Below are 13308 nucleotides of genomic sequence, written 5' to 3' on the forward strand. Positions count from 1 at the left end.
AAGATCTTGATTACTTCAGAGTGTTTAGGTGTTGAAGTCAGTGATGGGATATTATATTATGTGGCTTTTGTAATATTGGTTTAATCAATGGGTGAATAGGGGGCTCGTCAAAACCTGGCTGCCATCTTTGCAAGCTGGACAAACTCCTCCCGATGCAGGAGACCACAAGTGAACAAAGAGGAGGAGGTAGGAGTCCTGTCTGGGACCAAACAACGCTCCTCACTCATCACATCACTTGAACCCCTCATTGCTTGGTTCCTTTTTTTTAAGTTGTATGTGTCTACCTGAAGTTGCTGCAGCTGCTCACCAGCATCTTTTGTCCAGTCCCTGCATAGTCTGTTTGTGTATGTGAGCGTGACCCACACTGACTGAAAATCCTCCAGTTCATCACTTCATTTTGTCCACATTCCTTCAGAATTACCCATTTGGTTTTTATCTACTTTTTTCGTTTGAGGACGTTATTCTGCTTCAGCACAACTTGTTTTGGATCCTTCATTATTTTTACCACTTTTGCAGAGGTTTGAATGTAACTTCAGGATTCCAGCTGAAGACCATCTAACTGCTGCTTTTTATGGTCCTCATCAATGGATTCAATGAATTTGATTTTTGCTGTAACTGCTCACCTCTTGTATTTCTTGAGTTTGCTGTTCCCACATTACAGCTTGGATGTTTAATTATGTTTTTCTTTTCCAGTATATTTCACCAATTATATTTCACCAATTCCTGTATAGTATGTGACTTGTCCATATTCTTGTGTGTACATATTTGTTGGAAGGAGACAATGGGAAAAGAACAAAGAGATAAATGATACGCAAACTGTGTGTTTCTCAGGAGTACTTGACAAGATTACGACAGATCAGACTACAGAACTTTAATGAACGTCAGCAGATCAAAGCTCGTCTCAGAGGAGAAAAGGTACATACACCCACATATACAACTTTCAACTGTAGATTTATTGCTGACAATATTGTCAGTTGTATCATTATATGGTTGTTTAATCTTTCTGATACCTCTATTAATGTTTAATATTATATATTCCCATAAGTTTCAGTGTATTTATACATTATTAAATATTTTTAGATTTTGTTTATTCAGGATTTTTGTAATTTTTGGACTATCTCTCTTAGTATGACAGTGACTCAGACAGTCTGGAATCATGTGAAGAGGCAGTGCTCAGGAGGAAGAAGATTGAGGCTTTGAAGGTTATACATTTCAATTGAATATATATTTTTTCAAATTATATTATCAGCATAATAATTTGAATTGAAAAACTGCATTACATACTCTACCGTTCAAAAGATTGGGGTCGGTAGGATTGGCTGAATTTATTTGATCAAAAATACAGTAAAAAAAAAAAAGTCTTGTTGTGAAATATTATTACAATTTAAAATGACACATTTTGTGTAAGGCCCAGTCGAAGGCTCGTGCTGCTGTACTCAAAGAACAACTGGAGAAGAAGAGAAGAGAAGCATATGAGAGAGAGAAGAAAGCATGGGAGGATCATGTATGTCATTTTCTTTCCCAATCTTTTTCTTTCTCATGTCTACTCATCCATCTCTTATGTTTTGTCTTTTTCTACCTTGTCTTTTGTCTTATTTTTTTTGTGATAAAGCAGCTTGTTGCACGGGGAGTGAAGGTTGCTGTTGGAGCCGTGGGTGGAGCTGCACCTCCAGCAGCACCCCCCGCTCAGCCACCTGACTCCACCCCTCAGGAAGCTGCTTCCAAAGCCACACCCTCCTCTAGACCCACCACTCCAGTTATCTCCATGACTGCTGCTCTGAAGGATGTGGGCGCGGTTAGTCATCCGTCGCACTTCTTCTTCTTCTTTTATTTGCTAGAACAGCCCATCTCATGGTTATGTCTTTTCTTTTTTGGTAGATTTCATCAGGGCAGAGTTCTCCTATGAAAGAGGACTCCCTTAAACCTGAAACATCAAGTGTACAGGTGCGAAATGCATAATTGGATGTGAGAAATAATATTAATATGAGTGAGCAGTTTATTGAATAGTTGTCACTCAACAATTTGACTTTAACTTTGATTTTTATATATAGAATATTTGTATTATTTATTTTTTTATTTTTTAGAGTGACAAGAAGGAAATTCTACGCAGACTCAATCAGAAGGTCCAGACCACTGAGGACGATGCTGAGAAAGATCCTACACCTTGCAGCAGTGCACCATGCACCACTCCTCAACCAATCCAGCCTTCAATCACAGAGGAAAGGCCATCCACAGCTGGAGATAGGAAAAAATGGGAAGCTGTAGCTCCACCCTTACTGTCTGTAGCTGAACAAACTCTGGAGGAGACCTGTGCGACTTTGGCAGGTATAAACACAACAGTCTCATCAATATGTTTTTATTATTATGGCTGTAAAACATGTGTATAGTTAAATTTGTTTATAGGGTATTTGTAGGTTGTTTTCTTTCTTTTTTTTATTTTTTTTAGAAAGACTTTTTAAGACATATGCACAAATAAAATTAATACTTATATGTCCATACAGAACAATCCCATACAACCTCTAAATAATTAATGTATTAAAGTTTTAAAGTTTAAAATGCTCAAGACTTATAAGAAGTGCTTGATAAGCATTTTTTTTAGTATATACATGTTGTGAAATTGGTTTATGTACCAATATATCACAACATACATATGAATGTTTGAATAAATTAGAGATCGAACTGTATGAGTTAGAGATCGAAAGATATTGGAATTTGAACTTTAAAATGTGCAGCACATTTATTTAATTAAACCATAGCTATTTGAAGTTTAATAATCACGTTGGGTCATTTAGCAATTTTTGTTTTTCCATTGCCAAATTTAATATTTCTTACAATGATAAATGTCTTAAATACCTTAAAATCTTTTTTTCTTTTTTTTTTGTATGATTACTAAAGGCCAGTCAGAACAGGCATAGTTTTAATAGCTTTTCATATCCAAAATTCATATCCTTTAGAGTAGGGGTGTCCATTCCTGCTCCTGGAGGGCCACTGTCCTGCAGAGTTTAGCTCCAACCCCAATTAAACACACCTGAACCAGCTAATCAAGGTTTTTAGGCATACAGGAAACTTCCAGGCAGATGTGTTGAGGTAAGTTGGAGCTAAACTCTGCAGGACAGTGGCCCTCCAGGACCAAGTTTGGACACCCCTGCTTTAGAGCAACGGTTGGCAACCTATGGCACATGTAGGGATAATCACAGTAGGGGGCAGTCTTGGCCTAATGGATAGAGAGTCAGATTGGTAACCTGAAATTTGCAGGTTCAATTCTCAATGCCGGCAGGAAATGATAAGACCCTTACCTAACCCCCAATCACTCGCCGGGCGCTGCAATGAATGACTGCAGTTTTGCAGTGTGTGTGTGTGTTCACTACTTACTACAGCTAATGTGTGTGCACTAACTTGGATGGGTTAAATGCAGAGGACCTATTCCATGTATGGGTTACCATACTTGGCCTTCACACATCACTTTCAGAATGGTTTGTCGGATCTGTGCGCTAGCGCAGGTTCTAATCTCAGAGTTTAATAGTATTTATAGCTCATAACTTGATAAAACAGGCTGTGTGACTATAAGGAATGATTACCTCAAAATGTACCTACATATGCAAGTTGAAAGGTTGTCAGGTGCCAGTGATTATACCCCTCTGTGAGCCAATGTTAGCATGTGTCGCGTGCCATAGGTTGCCGACCCCTACTTTAGAGATTAATTTTATATGAGAACCATTTTTCCTCTCTGTTGTTCTATCTCAGTTTCTCAGGTGACATCTCCAGAGACAAATGCTCCGTCTAGTGGAGACAGGAAGAAATGGCAAACTGATGGTGCACCTCTTCTGTCTGTGGCTCAGCAGACACTGGAAGAAACCAGCCTTACAACAGCAGGTCAACTAGCAGGTAAACTTACTCATCCTGAGATTCTGTAGTTTTTACAGATTCTGTAGTTTTCACCAGCAGCCGTATCGCCAGCAGTACCTGTTTGGGAGACCTCCTGAGAAAACTAGGTTGCTGCTGGAAGAGGTGTTAGTGAGGCCAGCAGGTGGTGCTCACCCTGTGGTCTGTGTGGGTCCTAATGCCCCAGTATAGTGATGGGGACACTATACTGTCAAAAGTCACCGTCCTTTGGATGAGACATTAAACCGAGGTCCCGACTCTCTGTGGTCATTAAAAATCCCAAATTTGCCCATTGGTCTCTCATGGCCTTCTAATCATCCCAATATATACTGCTTGGCTTCATCACTCTGTCTCCTCTCCACCAATAAGCTGATGTGTGGTGGGTGATCTGGTGCAATATGGCTGCCGTCGCATCATCCAGGTGGATGCTGCACATTGGTGGTGTTTGAGGAGATGTAAAGCGCTTTGAGTGGCACTCTATATAATTGTAATGAATAATAATAATTATTATTAGCTGAAGTATCTGACAAATAATTATCAAATTGTCATTTAGTATTTGCTGAAATATAGAACAGTGGTGAAAAACAAATGATGAAAGTGAACTTCTTAGCCAACTTAGAAAATGTGCTCTGCAGCACAAGTTGCAGAGACTCACAGACACACACCTCACAAATAACTGAGTTTATTATAGCACTTTGCATGTGCATAACTCTGAGAAGCAAATGTACCGACAAGAATCAAAATACTGCAGCACTTGGATTCATATGAACGCACGTGCCATCAGCTCTCATTAAATTAGCATCACATATTCATAGTGCCGTCCAATGTATTCAGTTATGAAGACAAAATTCAGATGAGCTTTAATGAGAAATTGGTAGCTACAGCAGGCTATGATAGAAATTTGAATAATTTGAAAAGTATTTTTGCAAGTCGACTTGATGCAGAATAAGAATAGTCAATTATTTTGTACACACCCCTAGTATTTCCAGAGTGAATAGATGGTTGTGCTGGAGTGTGTTTTGTTTTGTAACCATGGAGGGTGCGTTGCAATACAGTACATGCACTGGGACTCCAGCCACTCTGTAGCAACCGGCTTAATAACAAACAGAGCTTTAGGTTATCTGTAGTCTTCTTTCTCTGGAAAGCCAAAATCATGTGTTTTGTTGTTGTATATTGTAAAATAGGGGTCTTATTTATATGCAGTAAAATCTATTTTTCTTGTTTCAGAGAAAACAGCCGGTGAAGTCATTTGCATGGATGCTTGGCAGGGGGAGGGTCTAAGGAAGGCTTGGGCGCAGAGTCCAGACTCAGAGGTTCTGAAGGTGTTGGAAAAGGCAGAGCTCCAGTCCTTTACTCAGAAACTAGATCCCGCCAGCACCTGTGACCACACACTGACTGGTGAGTCTTTGATCAGACTGTTTTTTGCCAGTGTGACATGTTCAGTCTTACTGACAATAGCTTCCTGTTAATCCTGTAATTCTGTGTCTTTTTATCAGAAAGCCTTAATCCCATTGAAGAGTCGTCAGATGCCACTAATGAAGCCATACAAGTGCCTCTCCCTCAACAATGCCAGCCTGCCAGTGGCCATACCAAACAAGAAGTGACATGTCAGGAGACGGTGCCAATCATAGCAGAGGTTAAAAGTCAGGAACTAATCCCCCAAACACCAGAGGAAATACAAAAGACTCAATTTGGAGAAAGTGAGGAGGGTGAGAATACTACACTGAATATGACTGCATTAGACTTAGCTACATAGCCCATTTTCCGAGATTTAAATATGTATTTTGCGTATAATGTTTTTGTAACAAAATCACTTTTCTCTGTCCTTCCAGTGGTGGATGATATGGAGTCAGTAGTTCTGGATGAAGCCACACAGAAAACCTCACAACAGCCCCCAACAGAAGTAATGCAGGCATGGACAAAAGACACTCCAATTTCTCTGTAAGCACTTTTTTCTGATGTGAAATCTTACAGTAACAGCACACAGATTTGGAACATACACTACCATTCAAAAGTTTGGGGTTGGTAAGATTTTTTTTTAAATGTTTCTTTTGCTCATTTGATCAAAAATAGAGTAAAAATAATAATATTGTGTCTGAGTTGATAGCCCATTAATCCCTTTAATCATTGATTTTTTTTTTTTTTCTTCCCATTTTTATGTTAGGCCAGCAGAGGGCAGAGTAATACAAGCAGAATGCACAGAGATACCGCAAAGAGAGGAGAAACATCTTGAACCTGCAGGTAGTCTCAAGTGTAATGCTAAGACACCTTATCTCCCTCTCACAGAAGCATGTCTCATTATGAACCATATCAAAGAGCTCCAGGCTTCCACTTTACACTTCATTTGCCTTTTAACAATGTTAATCCTCAGAAGCTTTAAGAAGGCCAGTTTAAATGCAGCTCCACTGTCAAAAAAGCCAAACAAAGTTTTTGTGTTGACCTTTTTCTTTTTCCAATAGATGAGTCTCTGTTTGTGAAGCTAAGTAGTAGTCCAGCTCACAGACGTACAGTAGCATTGGCCATCCTCTCTGCCCAATCCTCATTGGAGGATTCTTCCTCCATCACCTCGCGTTCCCGCTCTGTCTCTCCGCTCCGTTCCCACCGCCATGATGACGCACTCCTCATCGGCCTCTCCACTGGCCTCTTTGATGCAAACAACCCAAAGGTGAGCATCGCAATTGGAACCCCACTGTACTTAGTGTGGGTCTCAGTGTGTTACATTTGTCATACAATCCTATCTGTTTTCTTTCTCTTACATGTTAGTTCAGACTGCAAAACAGTAAAGCTAAACTCTGGCCAAATCTTCAAGTAATGAAGGCTGGAATACACAACACAACTTTTAAAATCTGAACAGATTTTAAAACACTAGGAATCATACACTTGCCGACTTTGCAATTGGTTACAGAGAAAAACTGGTCATCACACACTAAATGTCACACAATCAATCAATCAATCAGACAAACTCACGCAAAAAACTTGCTTCTTTGCCTAGGAGACATAACAAATGTAAACAATATGTGCTTTATATATCAGCTCAAAATATCAAACATGTTTGATATCCTCCGACTGAATGGAATCATAATCTTAAACCAAAAAACAGAGTCCATGCCAATCATACACTACGTGATTTTCTGTTAAATCTGTCAACTTTTACTGCCCAAAATCTGCAGACAGGCTTTGACTTTTGGCAAATAGCGTCAACACGTCCAGACTTCGAATTGGGGCAAAAATCCGGACAAAAGTGGTGTAGTGTACAGATTTGTTGGTGAGACTCTGTGAGAAACAGATGTACTAACCACAGATTTCTGGAGGTAATGTACATTTTCAGAAGTGAGTATAGTTAGAAGGGTGCAGATGCTGTGACTTTTCTGTGGGCAAGCCTCAGTGCCTTGAACTTGATGAGGGCAGCAACTGGCTGCCAGTGGAGTGAGACAAGGAGAGGCGTAATGTCCACTCTCTTGGGTTCACTGAAGACCAAATGTGGCGCTGTATACTGGATCATTTGGAGAGGTTTAAATGCACATGCATGAAGGCCAGCTAAAAGCATTACAGTACAGTCTAGAAACGATGTCCCTGGACAAGGAGTTCTTAGATATTAAGGGTCTAATTTTCCTGCTTTGACGACTAAATGATGAAGAGGAGGGGGCCGAGCACCGAACCCTAAGGTACCCCGGTAGTTAGCTGACATGACACCTTCTTCCCCCCCCCCCCCAACATCTCCTTGGGTGTTTGGACTCAAACCAGCACAGTTCCCATGAAACACATCATAGAGTAGACAGGAGGATTTGGTGGCTAACAGTATAGAATCCTGTAGACAAGTCCAGCCAAAGGAAGACAGACGATCTTGAGCTCCTACCAGCCACAGGGCTTCAGTGACAGATAGCAGGCCTGTGAATGTCAGCTCTTAAAACTTGACTGATTACAGTCTAGCAAGTTGTTCTATGAGAGGAAAGAAGAAACCTGAAAAGGAGAAGAGAGACCAGAGGGTTACCCAAGCCTTTTTTGATGTGTTGGGCAAGTGCTAGTGCTGAGTGATGTAAAAATCACAATTCTAAAATCACATATGATCTTGTAGAAAAAGGGAGGGAATAGGGCCAAGGGGGCTGGTAGGATGGTGCAAGAAAAATTATAGACCTTAGCCTGGAGAGTGGAGCATTGTGGGTGGGTTGTTGTTATTTATGAATTAGTGGTGTTAAGAACTGCATGAACTGGTGTAACAGCAGAAATACCAGATGATAAATCAGAAAGGCCTGTAAGAATTTTCAAAGAAAACTATTTTCTATAGATCTTTTTTTTTTTCAGTTGTAGTATTTTTGGTACTTCGACTTCTTTATTTGAGTTAGTTGACAAGGCAATAAGTTTAAGTTTTTCATGTAATATTTATATTTTATTTTACATCAGTTTTTACATCAATTTTTGGAACAATACAAAAAGGTTCAATTTGTTAACATTAGTTAACTACATAAGCTAACATGAAGTAACAATGAAAAAGTCTTTTAAAGTATTTATTAATTTTAGAACCAAAACACAATGAGTCTAAACAGAGCAGAACATGCATGTTACACTGAGCTAACAATGAGCAGTTGTATTTTATTAAGTAACAATGACAAATATTAATAAATACTGTTACAAATGTATTGCTCATTGTTAGTCAATGTTAGTTAATGCATTAACGATTGTTATCTAACGGGACCTTATTGTACAGTGTTACCACAATTTTTAATAGTTTTAGTTTACAATAACAACACTGCAAAGGACTGTGAAGAAATGTAGGGGTGTGTGGTGGTCTTAATTGAAAGATATGAGACTATCACAGAGCATGGTAATGGAGGACCCCACTGCTGCCATTCATCACACTGATTAGAGCAGAATCTCTTATACTAGACAAGGCGAGAGAGGAAGAGAGCTCTGGAAAGAGTATGAGGAAGAAAGAGATGACACTATAGCAGGAGAAACAGATGGCAGTCTTTGATAATGCATAGCACTTAGCACAGAATGATAGAGGAGCTCAGATTTGTATCTCATAGAGTTTTTGTTTGGGGTGATTTGTTTTCCACAGACTGAAATTTGTGTTTGTGTGCACATAATGGTGTGTGCATGCAGGGATAGGCATATGGATGATTGTGGATGTGCCTCGGGGCATATCTGTGCTGGAAGGACTGCTGAATGTGTGTGTGTGTGTGTGTGTGTGTGTGTGTGTTTGAGCTCCTGAGTGGAGCGTTATTAATGCGATTCTTCCACATCCTTGATGTGCCAGTAAACCAAAAGGACTTTGCGCTGGCCTGTGTACTTTTTTCGCCCACCCCACAGGCGCACATACACAAATGCCTTTCTTTGCCCTCACAAAAGCACATTAACATTCACACCCACGCCCACACTTTCGCAAACACGCACGCACATTTGGCCTTTTGGCTTGCTTGCACCCAACCCTCTGGACAACTGGACAGGCAGATCACACACACACACACACACACACACGCTCTAAATGCTGTCTTTCTCAGTACAGGCTGTCAGTCTGTTTAATCAGTAGTTTAGCACTCCTCTCCAAGTGCGAGAACACAGTGCGTCTCTGTACTGATGACTGTAGTGGAGATGGATGACTGCGCCGATATTAAAGCCCTCCTCTGCTCTGTGGAGACAATTTTAAGTCCCTGCTGAGTGTTAAATAGCTAAGTTGTTCTGTGCACGATTCAGATTGAACAACTTGAAACTGCAGCTTAGAGACTGTGCTTATGCATTTTTTTGTTCTAATTCAAGTTAATTAACCGTATTTTATACATTTGTAGTCCACTTAAAATGTTGGTTTGTTGCACCAAAAGCGGTCAAAAAAAAAAAAAGATAGCTTTTTTTTTAATGACATTTTCCACCGTACCGATAGCCGATTATTTATAATATCTGCCAAATGAGAGGGATCCCTCTCATTTGGTACATTACTATAATATTAGAGGTTAAAATTAACAACAAAGCACAAACTATTATATTTAGCTGCTATTTATTTTCAGATATAATAATTAAACAAATAAAAACTAAAATGTTTGTATACAACTCAGTTGCACATAAACACTTGTCTACATGACAAATTTAGTCAAACATGCATACATAATTAATAGTTAATTAATAGTAAATAAGCATCTCTAGTGTTTTTTATAGCTACTAATGAACTTTGAGCATTGGAAAACTTTCCTGAGGTAAATGCAACGTTAAGCTTGTTCACAAGTCTTTCCACGGCTGAAACACTGATTGAGAAATTACTTGAGGCATGATACATTTCGGTAAGTTGTATCTTTCAACATACCGTTTGATGTTTATGCATGTTTTTTTGTGTTATGATTTGTATTAAAGTGGAGAAAAAGACTCGCACACCGCACAGGCTCTCGAACTGAAGCTCTACAGCAATCTGTCACGTCACATTTAAGAGCTTCAAAATGCCATTTATTGTTTGAATTTCGTGATAAAATGGACAGAATTTGAAAGCTGAGACTTTGTTTCTTATCAGAAGTAACAAAGCACAAAGCTTTGTTGGATAAGAGGTGCACAAAAAAAGTTTGGCGTAGGGGAAAAACATGGACCTGGCAACCCTGGCTTGAACTACTTTTTTTTTTTTTTTTTTTTTTAAACTGTTATTATGTTACTGTCGTGTTAACTTCGACAGCTTTAAATTCAACACGAGATATTTTCATTTTCTTTTCTTTTTTTCTTCTTTTTTTTTAGTAAAATGTCGTAACTCGATATTCCAGTGAAATGACGATAATTTATAATGAACTTTTCCAGTCATTTTGTCTGCTTTAACCTGGACCCATTCTTACAATTCTTACTGCAAGCTTGCATTCACATTCAAGTCCCCGCACTAGAAGTTTCATTTGGATGTACATCACAGTACGGAAGAAAGGATCTGTCACTATTTCCGTTACATCATAACTTTAAGTGTTGACATCATAACATAAGTGTTAATGCTGGCTTTGTGATGCTATAAAATCATTGCTCTGTTTGTTTGAATATCCTGACCAGCCTAATGCCATTGGTTAAACCAATGTTGCAAGTTTGGGGCGGGACTATCTGTTTGGAAACCTTTCTAAAAAAAAAAAAAAAAAAAACTTTTGCATTTAATTTTGCGGTTTAGATTTAAATAGGACACATTTTGCCACTGTGCCTCTAAGACTTCCATGTAAATGCCCTCTTCGCATTTGAAAATAAATGAAAAACAATGCTTATTTAAGTTTTGCTCTTGGGTGCGATCAGAGGTGGGTAGTAACAAAGTACATTTACTTCGTTGCGTTTACTTGAGTCTTTTTTTTTTTTTTGGAAAATTTTTACTTTTAAGAGAAGATTTAAATGTGGGTACTTTAACTTGAGTACATTTCTAATGAAAAATCAGTACTTTTACTTCGCTACGCTGGGCAACGTTCCTCTCGTTACTTTATTTTAATACAGTACTGTACATGTTAAGAAATGCGTAGTTTATTAGTTTATGCGTAGTTTATTATTAATTTATGCTCCTTTTTTTTCATGAACGATGCCCCATTCACAAATGAATCACTCTTTTGAGTCGATTCTGTTCAAAGACTTGATCAAACAAGTTGGCAAAACTGTCAAAATTGATTCGCGAATAACTTTGATTTGTTCAGTTTCCTGCACATACTGAATCGCCTGAAGCGGTTTCTCACTCAGAGCTTTGGATGAAGTGGCAGTGGATCTACATTCAATTAAAAGCAAATCTGCATCCTATTGTTTGACAGCGATGAAGATCTTTATTAGTTGAACTGCGTATGCTGTCTGTGAACAATTCCACGGATACATGAGCTCCCGCCGTCCCAAGGTAATTCGTGGGTAGGCTACCTATTGCGCAGTGGCAGCGCCGGCGACCTGTTCATCTTGAAAATTAACGCCTTTGCGTAAACACGGTTGACCAGTTTACATGTGCCTGCCGAAATATACATTTGTTTACATTTTGGAGAACAGATAGAAGAAGATCCGTCAATGTGTATTTGATCATTGTTTGTGTTCAGATGTTTAGCGGTTATGAGCGCGAGCACAATATACAAAGCAAATGATATTGGGATTAAAGATGCCAGAATTAATGATTGTCTCTTCTGTGTTTGTTGCAAAGATATCTAATTATGATAATAATAATTTTCTATCTAAATCTATAGAAAATATAATCTTTCTAAATAATAACATGCTATTGTTTTCTGTGTGTATGTGTGTGTATATATATATATATATATATATATATATATATATATAATATATATGCAAAGTAACTCGTAACTAGCTAGTAGTATTTTCATTTGATACTTTTTTTACTCTTACTCAAGTAACTATTAAGATTATTACTTTCACTTTTACTTTGAGTAAATATTTCTATAAGTACTTTTACTTGAGTACAGTTTTTGGATACTCTACCCACCTCTGGGTGTGATATAGTTGGCTCTGCCTCATCCTTCAATGACAACCTCTTTACAAAGCCTGCATTGCATTGTGACAGGTTCACAAAACAATCCACACTGAAATGTGCTGCACAAACTGTGAAGGTCAGACTGAAATGTTCAGGGATGTTGTTAAAAATAAACTTCAAATGCTTGTTTCTAACATTAGCATCCTTTTGTCTATGCGGGGACACAGGTGCTACAGTACAATACAGTACAGCATAATGAATAAACTTTTTGCACCTCCTAGATACAAAATGATATTTTTACATGCTGATGGCTATGACGACGCACCCATGAAGATTGCAGGATGAGCCATTTTTGCATCTTATTTTTAATAAACAGTGGGCTTGGGGAGGGAGCTTTGCATTTTGAAGTGTTAGAGCAGAGGTGCCCAGACTTTTTACAACGAAGGGCCAAAAATAAAACTTGATCGAAGTCTGTGGGTCGAAAGTAAAAGTTGTAATTTCCTGAAGGTTCTGACAAAATGTTAATTGCTGCAGAGTATTTAAAAATGTTTAATTATTTAGAATGAATTATTTAAAAAAAAAAAAAAAAAAAAAAACATTTGAAAAGAATAATTCAATGACTCACTCATAAAGACTTCACTTGTTTCATTACTGGTTGAATCAGCGTTTTTGAACGAATCTCTTGAAGAAAAGATTCAATGACATACATTTTGAACATTCGGTTGTCGCCACCTGGTGGCATAACAATGTCATTGATTCAAACATTATTTAAAGAGACAAGTTACTTTTTAAAAGATGATTTGCTCTATTTTGATTGCTACCATAGGCATCGGTGTTCATATGCGAACTATAAAGTACTTCTGTGATCATTTGAATATTTGTAAGACTGAAATAATGATACTGTGTGGTTGAAAAGACCGTGAAGCTGTTTCAGACAACTGCTCTCTCTGGGGCAGCGCCACGCACAGATATGAATGTTCCGGTGTTCTTTTGTCAAAGGTTTAATAGACACAGGAGAATTGTTGTCATTT

The 13308-nt window shown here is 38.4% G+C and overlaps 1 protein-coding gene across 5 annotated transcripts in view; it reads left to right on the top strand.

Moving 5' to 3' along the window:
- Positions 1-13308, top strand: part of nek1 (NIMA-related kinase 1) — a 33630-nt gene that overhangs the window by 14099 nt on the left and 6223 nt on the right. For 2 of the 5 annotated variants that reach the window (XM_051873969.1, XM_051873971.1), the window contains 13 exons: positions 100-186; positions 832-915; positions 1128-1202; positions 1409-1504; positions 1613-1795; positions 1879-1944; positions 2085-2325; positions 3745-3885; positions 5110-5280; positions 5379-5591; positions 5715-5823; positions 6047-6123; positions 6342-6547. In XM_051873969.1, the coding sequence (XP_051729929.1) occupies positions 100-186; positions 832-915; positions 1128-1202; positions 1409-1504; positions 1613-1795; positions 1879-1944; positions 2085-2325; positions 3745-3885; positions 5110-5280; positions 5379-5591; positions 5715-5823; positions 6047-6123; positions 6342-6547 (1749 nt within the window). The remainder of the gene's footprint in view (positions 1-99; positions 187-831; positions 916-1127; positions 1203-1408; positions 1505-1612; positions 1796-1878; positions 1945-2084; positions 2326-3744; positions 3886-5109; positions 5281-5378; positions 5592-5714; positions 5824-6046; positions 6124-6341; positions 6548-13308) is intronic. The other 3 variants (XM_051873970.1, XM_051873973.1, XM_051873974.1) reach the window with 3 other exon arrangements.

The sequence above is a fragment of the Ctenopharyngodon idella genome, chromosome 20 (genome assembly GCF_019924925.1).
Source record: "Ctenopharyngodon idella isolate HZGC_01 chromosome 20, HZGC01, whole genome shotgun sequence".
Taxonomy (NCBI): domain Eukaryota; kingdom Metazoa; phylum Chordata; class Actinopteri; order Cypriniformes; family Xenocyprididae; genus Ctenopharyngodon; species Ctenopharyngodon idella.